Source organism: Carya illinoinensis, chromosome 8, assembly GCF_018687715.1.
Source record: "Carya illinoinensis cultivar Pawnee chromosome 8, C.illinoinensisPawnee_v1, whole genome shotgun sequence".
NCBI lineage: Eukaryota > Viridiplantae > Streptophyta > Magnoliopsida > Fagales > Juglandaceae > Carya > Carya illinoinensis.
This window is the reverse complement of record NC_056759.1, coordinates 35286808-35311045: the sequence shown is the minus strand read 5'-3', so window position 1 is coordinate 35311045 and position 24238 is coordinate 35286808. Positions and strand designations below refer to the sequence as shown.

General features: G+C 36.2%; 1 protein-coding gene, 1 long non-coding RNA gene and 1 pseudogene across 2 annotated transcripts; 1 reads left to right on the top strand and 2 right to left on the bottom strand.

The window, feature by feature from the left end:
* Positions 1 to 261: 261 nt before the first annotated feature.
* On the bottom strand, positions 262 to 4317 carry LOC122274664 (annotated as a pseudogene).
* An 8453-nt stretch (positions 4318 to 12770) lies between these two features.
* LOC122274267 lies at positions 12771 to 13541 on the bottom strand. The gene is made up of 2 exons (XR_006228265.1): positions 13164 to 13541; positions 12771 to 12836 (listed from the first exon to the last, which is right to left on the bottom strand). It is a non-coding gene; the product is annotated as an uncharacterized LOC122274267 (long non-coding RNA).
* A 1139-nt stretch (positions 13542 to 14680) lies between these two features.
* On the top strand, positions 14681 to 18738 carry LOC122274663 (ent-kaurenoic acid oxidase 1-like). Its single transcript, XM_043083679.1, has 4 exons — positions 14681 to 14688; positions 14817 to 15297; positions 16981 to 17244; positions 18103 to 18738. Exons 1-4 carry the CDS (start codon positions 14681 to 14683, stop codon positions 18736 to 18738), a joined length of 1389 nt encoding a protein of 462 aa, XP_042939613.1.
* The last annotated feature ends 5500 nt before the right edge of the window (positions 18739 to 24238 follow it).

Below are 24238 nucleotides of genomic sequence, written 5' to 3'. Positions count from 1 at the left end.
AGAAATATTGGCTGCATGGTGTTGAAGTCTTGCTTCATGGGCAAGAAGATGGCTGAAGAGTTCCTCTGTTGAAATGGGATCTATGCGAGTGGTAACAGAGGAGACTATGGCATCATAGTCTGGACCAAGTCTAGCTAGGAGATAGGGAACGAAATCTGAGGAGGGTAGAGGACGTCCTGATGCAGCCATGGTGTCTGCGAGAGTTTTCGCACGTCAAAAATAGATTGAGATGGAATCAGCTCCCTTCTTAAGTGATGCTAGTTAAAACTGTGTTTGAACAACACGGGCTTGAGAGGTGGAAGCATATGATTTTTCAAGAGAGGTCCAAACTTCTCGTGCAGAGAGGCAGCCCACTACCTGAGCTATAACAGATTCAGATAGAGAGGAGATTAATGCAGACATGACCATTTGGTCATGTTGCACCCAGATATCATATTCTGGATTAGGGGAGTCATTGGGCAGCTTGGGTAGGGGAGCTAGATGAGTACCATCTACAAACTTGAACAGTCTTTGGCCTTTTAGATATGGAATGATTTGAACCTTCCACAGAAGGTAGTTTTCGAGAGTAAGTTTGACAGCAATAATGTGGGACAGATTTGGTGAGGAGAGGGAGGGAGAAGAAGAAAGAGGAGGAGAAGGGGGATTAGAATCACTCATAGTGGACGATTAGTCCTAGTATAGCTCTGATACCATGCCAAGATAATAATAGAACTTGTATATTTTCCTTACTGTTTACAATGAGGCTTGCCTCCTTTTATACATAAGTTTAGCAGATAGAGTATTCTATGTAACGGTAATATTACAGCTAGCAAAGTTTGTATAGATAGTGGGACGTGCTACAAGGGGTGATTTGTTGCAGGCAGCTGAGTGGATGCAGCACAGGGGTTATCGTCGTACGTTGCAGGTGCTGTACGTATTGCATGCAGCTGGGTGGATGCAGCTAGTGGAGCAGGGCAGAGGTTGCCGTCGTACGTTGCAGGTGCTGCACGTAATGCATGTGCATGCGTATTCGTTGCTTTAACAGTTTGTGAAGAAAACACCACCTACTTTGTAAAAGATGCTGCAATTTCGTAGGTTCCTGCAAGGAAGGGAGTAAGGAAACATTCCATCGTATTCGTAGGAAACTGCTTGTTCTCCATTAATAATAAATAGAGCAGAGCAGATAGAGACAATCCTCCACAATCACACACACGATTTCTCTAAAGTGGGTTGCGATCCAAACACATAAAAAATATTCCTTTCTGTATGTTTTGATACAAAGGACAGGTTGAGTTTGAAGAGCTCTGAAAATTTTTCTAAGGATAAGTAAATAATTTATCCAGGGTTTTAAATAGAGAAGACAAAACAAAAACAAAAAAGGAATCTCATTTGGGATTGAGAGAGAGAGACAGAGATAGATAGGGAACTGCTTTTCGGATGTGGAAGGAGGAAAGCAAGCGGATGTGGAAGGAGGAAACCAAGCCGTGGGTGGGGTCCAACATAGCTCCACAGCTACCAACGACAACAATGCTGGCCACAACGACGCCGTTGAATTCTTCTATAGGTCTCGGGGGCTCCAGCAATGCTTCACCCGAGTCGAGGTAGTGACTGTTCATTCCCTGTAATACTATTCTTATACAAATGCAAGATACAAAACTTGATTAAAAAAAGGTTATATAGAAAGAGTAAATAATAAAATAATAAATATTTTGTATTCGTGTTTAGTGTTGTTGTTTTGTTTTCAATACATATATGTTTAAAATTATCAAAGAAGTAGTTTTCGTTGCATGGTAGAGGATCGGTTTGTGTGTATTTCAAAGGTTCTGAAATGTTACATCCTTGACGCTTTTAAAGCTATGAGTTTCGCTTGATAAATGAAGCATGTGGGGGCATGCAGGGCAATGTTGCCTCTGATATTCTATCATTTAAATGTTTGGCCTATTACTAGTTTCTCAGAATCAGGAATGGATGGCATGGTCGGGGTGCCATGTGTTTTGGCGTATAGATAAACGATGATGTTTTGATTCACTAAATTGATACCCCACATAGTAACCAACTTCTTAAATTTAAGACTGCAGTAAACGTTTTAGTCAAGCTAGATATTTTAACGGAATATTAGTAAATTGGAGACTAATGAGGTTGTATGAAGCGACATGTTGCCTTTTAGTATTGTGTAGGAGTTTAATATTTCTCATTTTTAAGTGCCAAAGGTAGAAGTGCCACCTATATTCTTGAAAAGGGTTACCTGCCATTTCTTTCATCTCCAACAGATGGAAATTGTGCAGTTCTGTTGCCCCTTACTAGAAAGAAATGGGTGGAATAACGGCAAGCTCCAAAAGTAGGGCTGTATTCAGTACAGACCATCTGACTTTGGAATCCGCTTTCTTCTGTGTGAAGGCCAAGCTTTTGAGTAGCATGTCCAACTGTTCCATCATTGACGATCAAGTTCAATTAATAATATGTATAATTTGCTTACTATGTCAAATAAGTAAGAACTAGTACAAACCTTGTAAATGTCAGCAAGGCCTCCCTCAGCAATTCCATATAAAAGATACTCGGCCGCCACACCCGCCAGTGCTATACATGAGAATCTGTTCAGTGTCTGAAAAACAAAAGGATTTGTTTCCAGGGAGATAAAACTCATTATTTTCAATCAAAAAGACTAATTATTTTTTAAGAGTAACATTAAATGAAATATGTTACAGGCATGTCTATATATATATGCTGTAAGAATGCATGACATGGAAGGGGAGGTAACATTCAGTAACAAGATGGCAACACTGTTTATATTGGTAATAAAGATTTCTTTTTTATTCTAGAAAAAATGCCACAATCTCTGTATCTAAAGTTCTATTATTTATTGTTTGATCAATGATACCATGACAGCATCCAACATACTTGTTACTATTAGGTATACCGCCAATTGTGTAAGGGACACAACTCCATTACCTCGATGGCTACAAGATCTTATCAATGCCCATGAAGGATAAATTATATATCAAATTGCCGAAATGGAAAGACTGGATGTTATCATATAACTTTGTGTCGACAAAGTTAACGAGTTGAGTAGTAGGCTCGACCTGCTGACAATAACTCCCTCAAGTCAACTTGTGACAAGACCCAAAAGAGCTTTGAGCTCTGCTACAAAGTCAGATCCGATTCATAGCAATTGGTTCTGGATAAAAGCAGCAGAGCCATGGCATCATCAGGTGCCTTTAGTTGTGAAGGAACATGAAATGAAACCTGACCTTCCATAAAATAAGTATGTAACTTAATAGAACCAAAAACAGCAGCGAGACAGAAAATAGAATAGGAACATAAGAAATTGTGTAAGTAAAATCAGATTAAAGAAAACAAACTCACTTCTTCAACAAATTCAAAATCCACAAAAGCGGTCCCAGCTTGAACATTTAGAGATCCTTCCTTCTTCAAAGCTTCCAAACTAGTTAGTGTGTATCCTTTGGGAAGAATGCCCAGCTTCATGCTGCACATGAGGTCCATATTGACATAGCCAACAGTTCTAAAACTTATCTGAAGATAGGTAATACCGTAATGAACATACAACACGATAATCTTACAGAACAAAGCAGTCCTGAACATGTTATGGCCTTTGAAACAAGAACATAGCATGAATGTCATCACCAAATAAATGTAGAATGGTCTCAGCATAGTATTATTGGACAGTTATTCCTATAAAAAACATAATGAACAAATGCAATGCACTGCCACACAATGAGAGAGAGGTATCTTACTTGAACAACCCTATTGTGGTACTTCTGACTAAATTTGTGCCCAATTGTATCAAGAACCAAGCTACCAACACCTCCATCAAAAGAGACCTAGAAACAACCAATATTGTAAGATTCTAGTATTAGTATGGTAAAGACAATTCGACCTTGCCTCCACTGTTAGTGATTTAAGCAACACGTGAGTGGGTGAGTCGGCCAATGAAATAATTTTAAGTGCCTCCAAGAATAACACAACATATTGGTACTCAACCAAAAACACACAATTTCATAATAAAACAAGTCCTTGGAACATAGTTTCAGAAAAGGGTCTTGGGTAGAGAGAGAGAGAGAGAGAGAGAGAGAGAGAGAGAGAGAACGGAACTACTGAATCCAGTGTCCATAGAAACAGCAGCCCCAGAGAAAAATATAGAACTTGTTGTGGGCTAAAGCCAAGCACATTCCAGGCAACAGGTCCTCCTAGAGCAGCAGCCAGTTGCAAGTTTCTTTCTATTGAACCAAGTGTTGCATCCATTGGTGACAAAAGAGACGATGCTTCGATTCCATTCAGTCTCAATTCATCCAAGGAATAAAATCTTAGAGGCACCTGCATCATTGACTCCCTTGTATGGTGAAGAACCAATCTTTATCAACTTTGGACAAGTACAAAGGGAGAACAACTATCTACTAGCGATATGCAGATACATAAAACTCTATAACAATGAATTATTACAATTCTGTTTCCGAATCATAAATCAGACTACATCTTCGCCAATTTGCAGCTAGACTCGTCCAAGATTGCAAAGACAATTTTCCTCTATTTTGCATCAAGACAATTCGATATTTTTCATTTGAACGTTTTATTTTTACGTTCGAACGTGAACGCTTGTGAGTTGACGTTTGAATGTTTCATTCGCACATTATTGGGTAATTGTTCGAACATAAAAAATTAACCTTTTGGATGGTTAATATATACGTCAACGCAGAATTGGTAGATCCAATGGTTTGAAGTCAGTGGGGGCAGAGGACCCTTCATTCCCATTAATGTTAGTGAAATAAAACATAGTTTAATTATGGTTGCTCGTTGTATTATGCCTTCTTTACATTCAAATCTCTCTTCTATGTACGAGAGAATGCCAAAAAAAAAAAAAGGATTGACATTGTATTGATTTGAATTATAATCTTCTGATTATAATTTGACCATTTGATCTCGGCCTTTTGATTATGAGTTTTATAATAGTACTGTGTTTTTCACCATTTTGGTTCCTACAGGATATAATATAGTTTGTTGTTAAGTCTATTTCTTTTATAAACTACTTGAGGTCATGTTTGGGAAGTGAGGAGGAATTCTCCTGCCTTCACTCTTGTGTGGAAGGTGCAGTTTTCTTGCCATTGGCCAGGCTGTTTTTGTGCAAAAACTGTTGTCTGCTGTTGCTTAGAAGGAATATTTTTCTGCATGAAGGCTGTTTCAATCCCCTACATCGGAGTTGAAGTGGTGCTAAGGGATTTTTTAGGTTCTATTTAGCGAGTTTGATGAAGCCTATATGTTATTGTGTAGATCCTACAATTGCAGAAGCTTGGGCCATAGTCACTGTTGTTTTATTCTGTCAAGATCTTGGCTTAGACTAGTTAATATTTGAAGGTGATTCTATTCAAGTGGTCCAAGGCAGCTTCATCGATGGAGGGGGCAGGGAAGGGAAGCTAAACTGCTTGAGCTCATACATAAATACTCTTCATGTTAGATTTCATTGGATAATTCAGCAAGTGAAGACATAAATACTCTCCCCCTTTTAAACAAAACACAAAACACAATATAATTTGTTCAAATTTTTAAAATAAAAATAATATTAAAAAATTACTTTATAATATTTTTATTCAAGTTTTCCCCTTTCCTTTTTCAAAATCCAATAAAACATCTTAATTCAAATCATTTCACTACTATTTACAAACTATTTCATTATTATTCACAAAATTTTCATCTTAACCGATTACGTAAACATGCAAGTCTTTTGAAGTGTGACTTTTGGTCGTCCTCCTGCTGCATGTATAATAAATAAATTTGTTTAGAAGGTTTGTGTAAAACCAAGTGCTATTCTTACTTTAAAAGATGTATTTTGGGACCTCTAGAAGTTGAAAATTAAGTGAAAATGAGTCAATGACACATTGTATTTTCCTTTGGGACATGGCTACCGATTTTATTTTATTTTATTCTTCAACTATCTTGACAGTTAAAATTGAATGAGATTTTATCAAACAAACAGAGTAAATGGTACAATGTATCAAGAATTATTATTATTATTATTATTGTTTGAGATCAAAGTATCAATAATCTTCAAATTCATTGTCCTAATTGAATTTATTATTTTCAAAACTTCTATTTGAAAAATATTGTAAGTTGATTTTTCGATTAGATTAAACGATAACTGAAAGCTAAGTAACAAGGTCTATTCTAAAAATGATTTATGCAGTCTTAAAATTTATAAGTCCTATGCACTCTTTTTTAAAAGAGTTTAAGAAATATATGATCCATATAAAAATTCAACTTCTTTTAACGTTGAATTTCACTTCTTTTTTTTAAAAGAAATATGCGCGAGACTTATATATCTTATATATAAAAAAAAAGTGTGTTACGAATAAAAAGATATCAAAAAATAATTTACTTGAGTTTTAAGTTTTACCTAATTCCTTTCCACGAAAAAAAAAATGTAAGTATATTATTATCAGTATTCTATTAACAAAAAAAAAAAAATATTTTAATAATTTAATTTTTCAAAAAGAAAAAGAAAAAGAAAAGACACCATGGATATAGAGGATGGCAATATATTCATTTCATAAATAAAATAATATTGCATAAAAAATATATATATATATATATAATATAATATAATATAATATTAATTAACACTTCTTCTTCTTTACCAGATCTACTGTACCATTACCAAAAAAAGAAAGAAAGATCTACTGTAGGGTTCTCTTTATCATTCCTCTCGTTCTTTACTGTCGCCCTGTCTCTTTCTCTCTGCTTCGCCAGGTACTCTCTTCCTATCCTCTCTGTCTCAAGGTTTTAATTGGAACTTCTCTTTTCTCTGTTTTTTGTCTTTTAATCTCATGGAAATTATTAACTGGGTTTGTTTAAAAGAAAACGTAGGGAAGGTAGAAATTAGAAAATAAAATGTAGAGTTTTTAATCTCGCTAAAGTGATAGTTTCCACCCATTGTGGTATTACTATTAGACTAAGAACTGAATTCTGGTTTTTTAGGTAGATGCATTTTCGTTATTTTGTGCATGTATTTATCAAATGATCCATTGCGAGAATCTTGGCAGAACACTCTGATTTCTTTTCACTGGGAATCTTGGCAGAACACATGTACAATAACACATAATGCATTCTTGTTTTTTCAAGTTTTTGAACTTTTTTTTTTTTTTTTTTTTTTACCAATTTAATTGAATCCGAATGTCTGAAGAATTAAATACAAGTCCATGAAGCCTTGATAAAAATGACCAGTTAACTAAAAGCATTTGACTTTCTTATTCTCATTTTCTTCTCTTTTTGTTTCCTCCTATCCTAATTGTTTAATCCGGTTTGCTTCTGGTTAGCAGATAACGAAGAAAAATCTTTTCATTGGCAACGTGCTTGCTGGGAAACATCTTGATCAGGCAGCATCTTGGTTTGTGGAATATTTTTTTTGATAAGTAAGATCGTGTAATATGGAACATGAAAGAAACAAGGAAGCAGAGACTCCTACAGAAGCACCCACTGAATCAGAATCTAACACGAAGAAATAAGAAGATAACGAAAATAGATCAGACTCACCTGTCGAGGCACCTATGAAACCAGATTATAAAAGGAAGGAAACAGAGGCATCTACTGGACCTGAGTCACCAAAAAAGAAAACTTTGAAATCATTAAAGGCCGAATCAAAAATTGCAAAGAAGCCTCTTAAACTCCAGAAAAGATAAATGTTGTCCACAGACTCAATGGAAATGAAAAGAGAATAATAAGCGTGTATTGAAGGGCAACATAGAAAGCTGTAAAAATGGAGAAGAGGTTAACGAACTGAATTCTAGAGAAGGCAATGAGAAGAACGTCACTAATGAAGAGCATATGGAGAAGAGCCATTAGCCTGATAATAACCAAGAGAATATGATTGACTTGGAAAACCACAATCAAAAAGAGAGAAAAAAGGAGGCCTCGAATGTCAGACGGTAGTACTGAGAGTCAAAAAGAACAAACAACGATAGATTTGCCAACATTTTTTTTTGGCTTTTTTTCCTTATTAAGTTTCAAATTTTCTTTCAACTTATGTTTTTATGTTAAATACAAAAGAAATGAAAACATAATTAGACAGCATGCTTAGTGATTCACGTTACACTTCAAATAAACAGATCATGCCACATGGTTTGATGTTTGGAAAACACTATAGACATAATTAAGGGATCCCACAAACTCCACGCCAGTTCAATTTTTTTATCCTTGTACTCCCCTGTTCCCCACCCCACAGCCCCGATTGAGACGAGAGAGAGATTTTGTACCTGCCCATGAGGGGCAACAGTGACAACGTTCCGACATCGATGATGAGGCGAGGAAGATGATTGAGGGGCAGGAAAGGTGAAGGGCAAGGGCGGGGCTGTCAGTGAGGGGTTGCTCCGAGGAAGAGGGGAGAGGAGGAAAAAAGAAAGATCAGCATGGCACACTAATAGTAGTATGACACATCAATTTGTGGAATCCCTTTGTATCTCTAACAGCTCTCATGATGTTTACTCAACATGGTATTATATAGTGGAAGAGAATAGTGCAAGGGAGTGGTTGGTAACCGGTAACCTTTTCTCAATTAAAAAGTTGCCTTTTAACTTATTTAAAAAGGGGCAAAAAATATTGTAGGCTTTGCTAATTATAGTATATAAGGAAAATGATTTGTAAAGTCTTACAATATACAAGTTTCACCTGTTACTTTTTCAAAAAGTAGGCAAATTTTGAATACACATGAAAAAATTTATATTTTAATACTAGATTTTACATTTTATTTTAAAATAAAATGTGTGTAAAATTTGAATTCCTTAAAATTATATCTAACATTTCTCATAATAGCAAACAGATCCACATCTTATCAAAACTCCAGCCCCTTTGTAGAGTTTTCATCTTGCATCACCAAAATGGGGTGTGCGTTTCTTTTTTCTGTCTCAAATACTGTACTTAAGGAGTCGAAAACAGATGATGTAGTTTATAGACTTGAAAAAGTAATAATTTGAGTCCACTCTTTTCTTCTTTTCCTTTCATTATCAAGATTAGTGCTTGTCTATTCAGCAAGATGATTGACAAATATAACACTTCGTAGACATGTTAAAAGGGAAATCCACTAACATAAAAAGAACACGTACACATGATCTAGAGTCAAATCTTGGTGTTGGCTGCTGTGTCAAGTTGAGCACCAGAGACTATAGCTAGTTAGAGTTGAAAGTTCTTGAATGAATTCAAAGAAACTTTAGATAATAATTCTCTCCATTTCAAATATTCATTAATGTCAAATGATCAAAATATCTCTCGATTTATACCAAATTTAAGTGCCACAGAGGGAATCTATCTTTTAACAGGGGTTATGATCATAAGCACTCTAGTGCTATATATATAAATGTATGCATGAGATCTGCACTGGGCAGGGTATATCCTTCTTGATATCTTTATGGGATCCTAGAAATTGATGCCATTCCATAACAGCGTTGTCCTGCAGGTACATTTTCTTTTTCTTTTTCAGGAACAACAAAAGTGAATTGTGGCTGAATGTGGTGGGTTCTCATAATTATGTGACAGGAAAATTGATTATAATTGTTAAGTTTAAGATGAAATCAAGATCATGAACTCGAGACAAGAGAGAAAACTTGAAACTGAGATTTGTATTAACTGAATTGAATGATTACAAAATGAAACTCTGTTTATATAAGTGCAGAAAGAAAGTAAAATGACTAACTAACTAACTAACTAACTAACTCTTCTTCCTCTTTTAACTTAACACGTGCTGCTGCTGCTGCTGCTTTAGACTTCAATTCCATTTGTTCAATCTTGGATGCTATACTCCAACACCCCCCCTCAAGATGAACATGGATATTAATGATGTTCATCTTGCGTAATGTGTGATGAAAAAGTAGAGAGCCAAGGGGTTTTGTCAATATGTCTGCCAGCTGCAATCTTGAAGGAATATGAAATAGCTTGATGACTTTTTGCTGCAATTTTTCTCTGATAAGGTGACAATCGATTTCTATGTGCTTTGTCCTCTCATGCTGAACAGGATTTGTTGCTATGGATAAGGCTGCCTTGCTGTCTGTATAGAGCATTGTTGATTGAGAATGATTAATTCCCAAATCTTGCAAGGCATAAATGAGCCATTGAATCTCACAGGTGGTTGATGCAATGGCCCGATACTCTGCCTCTGCAGATGACCTGCTTATTGTTGCCTGTTTCTTGCTTTTCCATGAAACCAGTGAGTTGCCTAAAAAAATAGCAAACCCTGTGACACTTTTTCAAGCGTCAATACACCTTGCCTAGTCACTGTCTGAAAAGGCTTTCAGTTGCAAGTCTGATGATGAGGGAAAAAATAATCCTTGTCCTGGTGTTGCTTTCAAATATCTAAGAACTCTAGTGGCTGCCTGATAATGACTGATTGCTGGCTTGGAAAGGAACTGACTTAAGACTTGAACTGAATAAGTAAGATCAGGTCTGGTGAGAGTTAAATATAACAATCTTCCAATCATTCTTCTGTAAGCTGATAGATCATCATACAAGACAGAATCTGTTGCAGTGAGCTTTAGACTGGATTCCATTGGGAATGTAGCAGGCTTGGCAGCAAGCATGCCAGTATCTTGAAGTATATCAAGAGCATATTTCCTTTGGCAAATTGAGATTCCATTCTTGGACCTTGCCACCTCCAAGCCAAGGAAATATTTGAGTTCTCCCAAGTCTTTAATTGTGAACTGGTGATGTAAGAAATCTTTGAGTAGTTGAATTTCAATCAAACTATCACTAGCCAGTAAGACATCATCCACATAGACCAGTATAGCTAGGAAGGATGATTCAGATTTCTTGATGAACAAAGAAGAATCTGAAGTACCTTGAACAAAACCATATTGAAGCAAAGCCTTGGACAATTTTTCAAACCATTGTCTACTAGCTTGTTTTAAGCCTTAAAGACTTTTGAGAAGCTTGCAAACTTTGTTTTCTCCCTTTTGAGCCATACCAGGAGGTAATTCCATATAAACCTCCTCATATAAGTCACCATGTAAAAAAGCATTATTTACATCTAGTTGGTGAAGATGCCAATTTTTAATGGCAGCTATGGCTAGGATTAATCGAATGGAAGTAATCTTTGCTACTGGAGAAAAAGTGTCAAAAAAAATCCAATCCCTCTTGTTGATTGTAGCCTTTAGCAACCAATCTAGCCTTGTGTCTCTCTATAGTGCCATCTGCTTTATATTTAATTCGAAAAACCCACTTGCAGCTATGGTCTGTTTATTTTTAGGAAGAGTAACAAGTTCCCAAGTTTTATTTAACTCTAAGGCATTTATTTCTTTTTGCATAGCAGCTTGCCATTCAGGTATTTGGACAGCTTGTTTAAAGGTTTTGGGTTCTTGAGAAGCAGAAATTGAGGCTAAGAATGCTTTATGAGATGAAGACAGTCTAGTTGTGGATATAAACTCAGAGATAGGGTAGAGAATACCTTTGTTAGAAGAACAAGCAGCATGAGGAGATAAGGAGTTTGCTTGTACAACATTTTGGACAGAACCACAAAAATAATCCTGAAAATAGATAGGTGTTTGTTTCATTCTTGAAGATTTTCTGAGCTGCTGAGAGTGATCAATGTTGTGAGAATGTTGACCACTGAAAGATTCAGTACTGAGAGTTGGGTCAATATTGAGAGTTGATTCAATATTGAGAGTTGGTTCAATATTGAGAGTTGATTCAGTATGCAACATAGGATTCTGACTATTTGGTACAGTCAGTGTTTCTGTGCTTTCCATTTGTTGAATTGTGGGATTTGATGTATTTGAAAATGGATTTGAGGGAGTATTAGGAAAAAGGGAAGAAAAATCTGAAACAGAAGTATTTGGTGGAAATAGAAAAGAATGAGCCTCGGAATTAGATGGTAAGGCTTTAAAAGGAAAATGACTTTCATGGAATATGACATTCCTTGAAATGAATGTTCTGTTTGTGTTTAGATCTACCAATTTGTATCCTTTGACATCAGAAGCATATCCTAAGAATAAGCATTTTAAAGCCCTTGAATCAAATTTATGCCTGTGATTTGAAAGAGTTGATGCAAAGCAAAGACATTCGAATACTTTTAAATGGGAAAGATTAGGAGCTTTATTGAAGAGCATTTCAAAAGGTGTTTTATTTCTAAGGAGAGGAGTAGGGATTCTATTTATGATGTGTGCTGCTGTCAACACACAATCACTCCAAAAAGTTAGAGGGAGATTTGCTTGGAACATTAGAGCTCGAGCAGTGTTTAGTAGGTGTTGATGCTTTCTCTCCACAACACCATTTTGTTGTGGAGTTTCTACACAGCTCTTTTGATGTAATATACCTTTATCATGATAGAATTGAGAAATAAGAAATTCAGACCCATTGTCTGATCTGAGAGCTTTGACAGAAACATTAAATTGTGTTTCTACCATTGTACAGAACGTTTTTAAGATGGAAGGAACTTCAGACTTAGCTTTGAACATATATACCCAAACACATCGTGTGTAATCATCAACTATTGTAAGGAAAAATCTGAAGCCAGAATAAGATACAACACCAAAGGGACCCTAGATGTCACAATGTATCAAATCAAAAATTTTATTTGAATGTGTCTGAGAAACAGGGAAAGAGAGCTTTCTTTGCTTTGCAAAATGACATGTATCACAAACATTATTTGAATCAAGAGATATAGAAGGTTCTAATTGTCTAAGAAAAGGTAATCTAGAGATAGAAACATGTCCTAATCTGTTATGCCAGATATCTAAATGTTGTTGGGTAATAGCTGAAGCAAATGGTAGAGAATGAAACTTATTCTTGGTGCAGGTAGTAACTTGTTTGAAGTGGTAAAGTCCATGTTTTTCATGAGCAATCCCAATCATCCTCTTTGCTGATTGGTCCTGTAAAAGGCAATAAGAGTTAAAGAAGGAAACAGAGATATTAGTATCTTTGGTTAGTTTTGAGATAGAAAGCAAGTTGAAAGAAAAACTAGGAACACATAACACATTATTTAAAGATAATGTATCAGAGAGGCAAATGGTGCCAATATAATTGGCAGAAACTGATTGGCCATTAGGTAGGTTAATGAGTATTAATAGGCTTAGGTGTAAAAGAATATAGAAGAGGTGAACAGATCATATGATCTGTTGCACCAGTGTCTAATATCCATGAAATTTCATGTTCTTGGATTGAAGAAACAGAAAAACAAGAAGATTTTAGAAAGTTACCAGAGAAATGAGAAGTGGCAAGATTCACAGCTGGTGTGAGGTTTGTTTGAGGCAGTGAAGGATTTGAATTAGCAAGTGCTAAAAGCTTGGTAAATTCCTCATGAGTTAAAGAAAACTTTTGGTTCTCATTGCTGTTGGTAATATAGACCTCTTCATTTGAGATAGCTGCATTTACAGTAGGTGAATATCGCTTGCCTTTGGGTCCAGTCCAACCAGGGGGATATCCATGCAACTGGAAACACTTCTCCACAGTGTGTCCATTGTACCCACAGTGAGTACAGTATAGAGAGGACCTCTTTGACTTGTCTTTCAAGAACTTAGGCTGGTGATTAACTTGTTTGACCAACAGAGCATGAGTTTCATGATCAACAGAATTATTCAACTGTCGCTGACTTTCTTCTTGAATCAGCAAAGAAAATACCTTTGCCATGCTTGGCAATGGAGAACAGAGAAGTAATTGACTCCTTATTGAGGCATAAGAGTCATTGAGACCAACTAAAAACTTTAAGACATAATCAGACTGTTGTCTCATAAGAAGAAAATCAAATAGGTTGCAGGTGCATGAAGCCATCTTTCCACAGCTACAAGTAGGAAAGGGTCTGTAGTTGAGATATTCATCCCAAAGTGTCTTAAATGAACTGAAGTACTCAGTAATTGTTAAAGATCCTTGAGTGATGGAACTGAGAGATTTTTCAAGATGAAAAACTCTAGGACCATCACTTCTCAAATATCTGGTTTTCAATTCATTCCATAAATCGACAGCAGAAGCAACATAAAGAAGACTACTTCTGATTTCTTTCGATATGGAGTTCATAAGCCAAGAAAGTACCAGATTATTGGCTCTAAGCCAAGCAGTGTGGAGAACACGTTGATCAGCAGGAGGAGCAAGGATTGATCCATCAATAAACGCAGCTTTGTTCTTGACAGTTAAGGCAATGATGATAGCTCGACTCCAGGCAATGTAATTATTGCCAACAAATATTTCTGAAACCAGCAATGCACCAGGATTATCACTTGGATGCAAGTAGTATGGACTAGAGGAATCATCCAAAGGATTTTGACGAAGATGAGAAGAATGAACAGATAAATCATCGTCAGAATTCATTCTTGGAAATTTCCAAGAAATGCAAGAAAATTATGATTTAGAGATTACAAAGATTTCAGGATGAAGATGTTTGTAATCGTATCAGGAAGTGAAATTTGAGATGAAATCTGATACAAAGATTGCGGAAGCAAGAGTATTTTCAATCTGATACCATGTTAAGTTTCAGATGAAATCAAGATCATGAACTCGAGACAAGAGAGAAAACTTGAAACTGAGATTTGTATTAACTGAATTGAATGATTACAAAATGAAACTCTGTTTATATAAGTGCAGAAAGAAAGTAAAATGACTAACTAACTAACTAACTAACTAACTCTTCTTCCTCTTTTAACTTAACACGTGCTGCTGCTGCTGCTGCTTTAGACTTCAATTCCATTTGTTCAATCTTGGATGCTATACTCCAACAATAATCATGGTACTGTATGTGTTATAATAATTACAGGATATTTTGTTGTGGTTTCAGATGGATATGGATGTTTGTTCAAAGGTTTAGATCCTCTGATCTGAGTTTTGCATGCATGCACGTTTTCTTTCTACAAACAATGCAGATTTGGACGTACTGGAATGTACAAGGCTTTCATGTTTGGGAGCCCCAGCGTGATAGTTACAACACCTGAAACATGCAGGAGAGTTTTGACTGTTGATGATGATAGCTTTAAGCCAGGTTGGCCTCAATCCACCGTTCAACTCATTGGAAACAAGTCATTTATCGGAATTTCCTACGAAGAACACAAGCGTCTTCGGTTGTTAACAGCTGCTCTGGTCAATGGTTACGAGGCATTGTCCACGTATGCTAAATATATCGAAGAAAATGTCGTGTCTTCCTTGAACAAGTGGACAACGATGGGAGAATTTGAGTTTCTGACCCAGCTTCGGAAGCTTACTTTCAGGATAATTATGTACATTTTTCTTAGCTCTGAGAGTGAGCCTGTGATGGAGGCTTTGGAGAGGGAATACACAGCTCTTAACTATGGAGTTAGAGCCATGGCAATTAATCTTCCAGGATTTTCTTACCATAAAGCACTCAAGGTTGTTTTTTTTTTGCTCCTTTGTTTAGTCCCACACCGGTGGGAAATAATGAAGGAGCAAATCCTCATGCTTATAAATAAGGGGCTTAGCCTCTTAGTTTAAGTGCACCAGTCGAATGCTTAGCTAGTAAATTTTGAATCTAGTTAAATTCCTCTGTTGTCCATTTTTGTAAAATGGGAAGAGGTGTGAGTTAGAGTTTTTCTAGTGGGGAAAGCTTTGTGGGTGTGTTTGGGGTAAGGAGAAAAATTGTGTGATTGTAACAATTTTTCACATAGTGTATTTTCTTCTCTGGGTTTGGTGGTTTTTCTCCTGTTTTGGAGTTTCCACGTAAATTTCTTATGTTGTTATTATTTCTCTATTTTTCCTTGTTACTCCTGCAAAGGGTAGATCCTAGGGGGGTGAATTTGGGAGGTCCAAATTCCCAACAATTGGTATCAGAGCCACTAGGTTCTTTTTGTGGGGTGGAGTTTTGGTGTGGTAGTGTGGATATGTACAATCTAAGGAGGTTCTGTCTAGGAGATTGAAAATTTTAAGTGTGTCCATTGTGACCCTCCAATCTTTCCTGGGAACTGACTTAGTGAGGTACTATTCATTTCTACAGTAAATTCATCAAAGCAATGTTAGGAAGTAGGGCTTCAAATCTTGTTAGATTTGAGGTGGAGAAATTGGTTTACACAAGGTGTGGAAAACAGATCAACCCCTGAAGTCAGCAGTGATTCTAGCGACTGATGAAACGGCTAGTACAAGGAGCTGGTTCGACAAGTGGCTCCAAGTCAGTAAATGGAGATACTGGTACTGATGCTAATGTTGTGTCTCTCTCCATGAAAAATGAGACATGTACATCCTTATGGCATGCTGCTAATTCCCAAAGTTGCCATGATAGAGGATGTGTTAATATTAGCAAGTCCACAAGTTTGCACACGGGCATTGGCTTGGCATTAATGCAGGGTGTGTGGTGGAAATTCATGTCGATGGCTGATGAACTTCAAGGAGAGTCAAACGTGGAAGTTACACCATAATTTTCAGCAAGGTTGTTTTCGACATGGGCCGAAGTGAAATGCTTGGAATTGGTTTATTCTGAGTGTGTATGCTTTTATGGTGAAGCATGATAGCGGAAGTTATGAAGATCTTCATTGAGGTGGAGTTTGGCTGTGGGACTAGTCAAAGTCGCAAGGTGGAGATTGTTGTTTTTTGCTCCTTTGTTTAGTCCCACACCGGTGGGAAATAATGAAGGAGCAAATCCTCATGCTTATAAATAAGGGGCTTAGCCTCTTAGTTTAAGTGCACCAGTCAAATGTTTAGTTAGTAAATTTTGACTCTAGTTAAATTCCTCTGTTGTCCATTTTTGTAAAATGGGAAGAGGTGTGAGTTAGAGTTTTTCTAGTGGGGAAAGCTTTGTGGGTGTGTTTGGGGTGAGGAGAAAAATTGTGTGATTGTAACAATTTTTCACATAATGTATTTTCTTCTCTGGGTCTGGTGGTTTTTCTCCTGTTTTGGAGTTTCCACGTAAATTTCTTGTGTTGTTATTATTTCTCTATTTTTCCTTGTTACTCCTGCAAAGGGTAGATCCTAGGGGGGGTGAATTTGGGAGGTCCAAATTCCCAACAAAGGTGATCAGTATCTTAGTTGTATTTTCTCAGCTTTGTTTTCAGGATTTGTTTACCAAAATAATCGATGTTTCAGGCTCGAAAGAAGCTTGTGGCTACATTTCAATCTATTGTTGATGAGAGGAGAAATCAAAGGAAGGAGTTTGTCTTGCCAAAGAAGAAAGATATGATGGATGCTTTGCTAGATGTTGCAGATGAAAATGGCAGAAAATTATCTGACGAGGAAATCATAGATATTCTGTTGATGTACTTAAATGCAGGTCATGAATCTTCAGGACATACAGCAATGTGGGCAGCCATTTTCCTGGAATGGCACCCGGAATTTCTTCAAAAAGCTAAGGTACTATAACTTCTAGTGGCACATTTTGAAGGCTTGATTAAGAAAGTTAGAGATCGCATAGATGGTTGGAAGGCCCAATTGCTTTCAAATGGCTCTCGGCTGTTGCTTTTAACGCAAGTTTTGCAAAGCATTCCTATCCATATCCTTTCTATTTTACACACTCCGAAAGTGGTATTGGATAAATTGAAGAGACTGATGAGTACTTTCTTTTGGGGTGGTAGAGATGGCAAGCCTAAGAAAAAATGGAGTGCTTGGGATGAGCTTTGCAAACCAATTTCAGAGGGGGGCATTGGGCTCAGAAATTTGCTTGAGGTGCAGACATCCCTTCATATGAAGTTAGTCTGGAATTTGCTTCAAGGAAAATCGGTTTGGTCAAAATTTTTGGTTGCTAAATATGTCGGTAATAATCATATCTCCTGCGTGGATTCCTCTAAAGGATCGAAACTATGGAAGACGCTTTTAAATAACATGGCTGCTGTACAAAAATTTTCCAAATGGAGGGTGAAAGAGGGGAACATTTCCTTTTGGCACGACAAACGGTTAAATGATGGTCCTCTTATTGAACAACATGAAGTTCGGGATTTACCGGATCTTTTTATCGCAGTGTAAACTTGGAAATGGGTGGAATGTGGAACTGTTTGACCGATTAGTTGGCATGGAAAAGTCGGAACAAATATTAGAATAATTGGGTAGAGTGAAGCAGGGGAATGACACTCTTATTTGGTTACTGAATGCCCAAGGAATTTTTTCCACTCATTCTGCATGGGAATGTATCAGGTCTAGAGCCCAAAAGTGCCTTGGAATAAATGGTTGTGGCATCCTGCACTACCAAAAAAATTGTTTCTAATAATGTGGAAGGCACAAAATAATTGTTTGCTGGTGGATAATCGTGTTCGTAGAGCAGGGATCCCGTTGGCATCCAAGTGTGATTGCTGTGACAATGGGGGATATGAGGATCAGAGTCATGTACTGGCACTCGGGACGTTTGCCGAACAGGTATGGAGCAAATGTTGCTCTACTCTTGCTATATGTCGGATGGAAGGTCGAAACTGGAAAGACAAAGTAGAAATATGGTTTAGGCGTGCTAAATTTTCAACTCAACCAGGCCAATTAATTGGTCTTCTTCCTAGAATAATCACTTGGAAGCTATGGACTCGGTGGTGCATGGCTAGAATGGAAGGAAAACATGAGTCCTTACTTTCGGTGTGGAATTCGATTAAATATTGGTTGGGTTTGATTGGGAAAAATCTGAAGGCTTCTTCCAGATTATCTAAGCGAGATGAGGAGATATTGTTGATGTTTAATATACCTATTAAGCATAAACATATATCTTATTTGCCTTCGAAATGGGTGAAACCAAAGGAAGGTTGGCACAAACTAAATGTGGATGGCTGTTCATTGGGGAACCCAGGTTCATCGGGTGCAGGCGGAGCTATTAGAGATTGCAAAGGGAAGTTAATTTCTGGTTTCAATAGCTACTGGGAATCAATCTAACAATATTGCTGAATTTTTTAGCTTAGTTCAAGGCATGAAAATTGCGAGATTTTTGGGCATTCAGAATATAGAAATTGAGATGGACTCTAAGATTGTGATTGAGTGGATGAAGAAAAAAAGATGTGGCCTTTGGTACGTAGAAGATTACTGGGAAGAGTTGATGCAACTGTGTGAAGACTTGAATTACAGATTCAAGCATGTCTATAGGCAGTGTAACTAGTTGGCTAATGGCTTCGCAAGGTTGGGAGCTTCCAGAATGAATCAGACTTGGAATGAAAACTCAGAGTTACCTCCTGTAATTAGAGGAATTCTTCACTTGGATAATAGTGGTTTGCCGAGTTTGCACCCAATGGAAATATCTCACTTGCGAGCTTGCTGAGACGGTGCGTTGCTTCAAGTGGATTTCGTATAGACATAACCTTTCGTATGGAAGATTTGCGATGGATTGATGTTGGCTTTCTTTCGTATAGACGGAATGGTGTCTATCTTTTGACTCATATTTATTTAATTTATTGCTTGGGATTGGTCATTCATTGTATAGATCTTGGTAATAAGGTGATATCTTTTTTTTTTTTTTTTTGGATGATTGGGATTTATTGGTTTATATTCTTGGTATTTTTTTTGTAATTCTTAAGTGTCTGGATGTAGCTATAGTTTTCCTCCACCATAAGTGAGGGCTATTTCAATAAATTTGGAGAGAACATGTGACTCTAATTCTTCTTAAAAAATAAAATAAAATAAAAAGCCATGGAGATTGTTTTCACTATCTTGTAATGGGTAATACTACAAGTAAAATAGATGTGATGTGTATCTAACCCGAGATTAAAAAATTGAGAAAGGAAAATGTTACTTAGAGCCTAGAAGCTTATGGAAAAAATTGATTGATGTATTTTTTCACTTAATGATTAAAAAAATGATTAGTGAATTGATATTTTTTTTCAATTTTTTAAAAAGATTTTCAGATGTTTAAAAAATAGTCGAAAGAAAAAAAAAACATTTAGACTTATCGATACATTGCGGGGCACCATTCTCGATCCCCTAGCATTGTCTATTGAGAAAATAATGTTTTAATCATTATAATTTTTTCAAATTTACAAACAAAAAATAATTTAACTTTTTCAAATGCCAACAAAAACTAATATTAAAGAATTAATTTTAACAATATTTTAATTTTATAATATTCTTTATTCAACTTTTTCTGTAATTTCCCAAAACACAATAAATATTTAATAAAAACTATCTCATGATTACTATTCACAAATCATCTTCCTACTTTTTACCAAATTTGCATTCCATCTCATTCTCCGAACATTCACTTGTATTATGCATTTTCACGGATTTAAACATTCGCTTGTATTATGCATGTTCACGGATTTAAAAAAATCAATCATTACACTGTTTCTCCGAAAGAATACAAGGCACAACTAACTGGGGGACCCTATTCTATCCAAACTACCTCTTCTTCACGAGAGAGAGTTAATTTTGCCATTTGATGTGCAGCTCGGTTACCTTCTCTTGAGACATGTTGAATCCTCCAACTTCCTTTGCCTTGAAATGAAGCTTTAATATCCTCCATGATCTGTCCATGCCAAGAGAAATCGACTTCACTTTTCTAGACTTCTTTAATGATTGTAAGTGCATCTCCTTAAAAAACCTCATTTCCAATCCCTATTTCCAGACAAAATTCAATAGCTCTCTCCAAGGCTAGAGCTTCAGCCACGACAAGGTCCTTTACAAAGGTTTTTGGCATACATAACGAGGCTATCAAGTCCCTTCCCAATTTCTGATTACCACTCCAACACCCATCTTGGAATTACTCAAATCAAGTGCAGCATCCCAGTTCCCCTTGTATGAATTATAATCTTGTTTTCTCCACCTAGTGGATGTTCTGATATAAAGTTCTGTTATAACATGAGATTCACTTCTCTCTTGTGCTTGTAGAAAGCACTCCGATTCTTCCTTTGCTCCTTGTAAAACAGATCTTCGACTATCAAAGTTTCTATAAAAAACAAAATTGTTCCTTCTAAACCAGATTTTCCTCAACACAAACATAGCTTCCTCTAGCTCCTTTTTATACAATCTTATGACCATGTTCTGCCATAGTTTGTAAAGGCCAATATCTGCTCACTGCCACTTTTGTAGGCTTCTCAAAGAATCAGCCCATACATCTTAAGCAGCAGCACAACTCCAAGCAGAAAGACAGCTTGTCTCCTCCACAAGCTTACAAATAGGACACAGGTCATTATCTGTGATTTTTCTTTTGAACATATTACTTTTAGTGGGAAGCACTTCACTAATTGCTTTTCACGTAAACACTTTAACCGAATTTGAAACATTCAACTCCCAAAATTTCTTCCATCTTGCTGAAACAGTGCCTGATTGCTCACCATTCCTTTCGTTTTTCAACTGAACTGCCTAGTGATATGTTGTTTTTACAAAAACATTCTAGACTTGCTAGGACCCCAAATGATTCTGTCCTCGGATCCTCTTATGCTAATTGGTAGGTTCTTGATTACATCAGCCTCTTCTGCACTTGTCAAATAATCTATAAGGACAGAATTTCAGCCTCCCTTTGCATCAATTAGCTCTTTTACCTTAGCTTCACTTGAGACAGTCTTCACTTGTGATTGAACCATATGTGTTGTAGGAGTTAGAAGCCATTTATCACCCCATATTTTGCTCTTCTCCCTATTCCACTCTCTCCATCGATTACCTTCCTTAATTAAGTACCCAGAACACCTGTGAGGAACCACTGCCAGCTTTGGCACCCAATACATCCCCTTGTCTGAAATATTTTTCTTTTAGGATCTTAGTTACTAGAGAATCACGGTTTATTAATAGTCTCCAAAACTACTTTTCCAACTAGCTTTGTTAAAACTCTTCACATCTCTAAAACCCAACCCTTCATGGCTCTTTGAAATCCCTACTTTACTCTACTTCTTCCATGGGATTTTCCTTATTTGATTCATCTATCCGCTCCAAAAAACGAGCCATCTTGTTTCATATCTCTTTACACAATTGTTTAAGTAACTGAAAGACACTCATAGCATATGTAGGTATGGCTTGTAAATAAACTTTTATAAGAACTTCTTTACCTACCTGAGATAAAAATTAACTCTTCCAGCTATTAATCCTCTTCCAAAACCTCCCCTTAATCCCTTTAAAAGCTTTATATTTAGACTTGCCAATCATTGTAGGAAGCACTAGATACTTTTCAGCATCCCCACATACTCTTGCACCTATGTCTTGTGCTAACTTCTCTTTTACCTCTACTCTTGTATTAGTGTTGAAACAGACAGAAGTTTTTTGCATATTCAACTTTGGCCTAGATGCCTTTTCATACATATAAGAGTTGTTTCATAATGCACCACTGCTGCATACTAGCCTTACAAAATATTATACAAATCATCTGCAAAGAGCAAATGGTTGATACTTGTTCCTCCCTTACTCATTGATACTCCTCTTATGGCCCCAATTCATATAAACCAATGATAAACCAGTGAGTTGAACCCCTCTGCAAATAGCAAGAAAAGATAATGAGACAAAGGGTCACCTTGCCTGAGACTCTTAGATGGCTTGAACTTAGTCCCAGGATGTCCATTAACAAGCACTGAGTACTTTACTGTCGAAACACATTGCATGATCAAATTGGTCTACCTCTTCCCAAACCTAAGCTTTTCCATAACAGATCTCAAATAAGTCCACTCAACTCTATCATATGCCTTGGACATATCCAATTTCAACGCCATACTCCATTCCCTCCCCTTCTGTCTAGTTTTCATAGTATGTAAAGCTTCGTATGCTATGATGATATTATCAGATGTGTCTACCAGGTATGAATGCACTTTGATTATAGGAAATAATTTCATGTAACACCTTTTTCAATCTATTAGCAAGCACTTTAGCAATAATTTTGTACAAAACATAGCATAAACTTATTGGTCTAAAATCACTTACAGATTTAGGATTCTCAAGCTTGGGAATTAGAGCAATGTGTGTGGAATTAATCTTCTCCTTAAACAGGCCCTCATTGAGAAACTTAAGAATAATTGTAACGATATCAATATCCCCTATTATCTTTCAACAATCTTGGTCAAAACAGGCCCCAAAACCATCTGACCTGGAGATTTTAATGGCCCTATATGGAAAAGAGCCTCTTCCACCACCTCTCTCTTAAAAACCTTCTCTAATTCCACATTCATTTCCATAATGACTCTTATTTAGATGAGCTAGGTTGTCTTCTACATCTTCCTGAGAAGGGCTTCTTGATCTGTACACCTCCAAATAATGATCTTGGAAAGCCTTTTTTTATAGACTTGAAAGCGGGAAACTTTAGGAAGGTGACACTTGGTGCTAATTGGTTTTAAATGGCTTCTAAAATAACTTTAACGCCTGGTTTGGATACTAAGATAAGATGGAATGATCTGTGAGTAATAGTGAAATTATTCGAGTTAATATGTTTTTTGGGATTTTAGGATAGGAATAGGAAATTTGAATAAAAATATTATAAAGTTAAAATATTTATTAGAATATTATTTTTTATATTTAAAAAGGAAAATGCTACTCTTCCTGCTTGTGGCTGCCGCTGGAAGTTACCACTTGGACTTTTTTTATTTTTTTTATTATTATTTTTACCTAATGATTAAATAAGTATTTTTTAATAATATTGTGATCAATTTTTATTTTTTTAAAAATATTTAAAAATTTTAAAAAATGTAAAAAAAAATACATGTAAAAAAAAACACAAAACAACTAGTGGAAGCCCCCCAGTGGGAGCTCCCAGCGGTGGGAATAGCAGCACCCATTTGAAAAAGTTGAATTCTTTTTTGTATTTTGTTTAAAAATTTGAAAAAGTTGTAATGATTAGATGAAAAAGTTAAAAATATAAAATTGAAAATTAGTATTTGTGTTTGTGGTAATTAAATATTGATATGAAATATGATAAGATGAGATAAGATGATCTTAGAGTATTTTACTATCCAAACCACGCCTAAAGTTGGATGGCACAAAAATCTTCTCAATTCGCATGTAGCCCTGAAAAACCTCTTGCTAGGCGAATGAGCTTTCCTAATCGAGAAAAATGAATAACGGAGATCACCCTAGATTACAATTTTGTAAATAGTAATGAAATTATTTGTAAATAGTAGTGAAATAGTTTGAATAAAGATGTTTTATTGAGTTTTGGTAAGGAGAGAGAATATTGTATTTTTTGTGTGTTTTGTTTGGATGTTTTGAAAGTTGAAACGATTAGATAAAAAAGTTAAAAATCTGAAACTGAAAAATGTTTACTTTTTTAATAATGTTTAGAAAGAAAATTATGATTTTGAAAGAGATGAGATGAGATGATTTGTATTTCCAAACAAGCTGTGTCCCGTAGTCATAGATAACTTTAATGGAACGGATGCTCGCGGGCCATATCAGAGTGTATGTGGGAACAAGTTTGTGTTTGCCTTACGGCAAAAATGAAAAAGTAGCGTGTGGTCTTTTCTTTCCAAAGTTC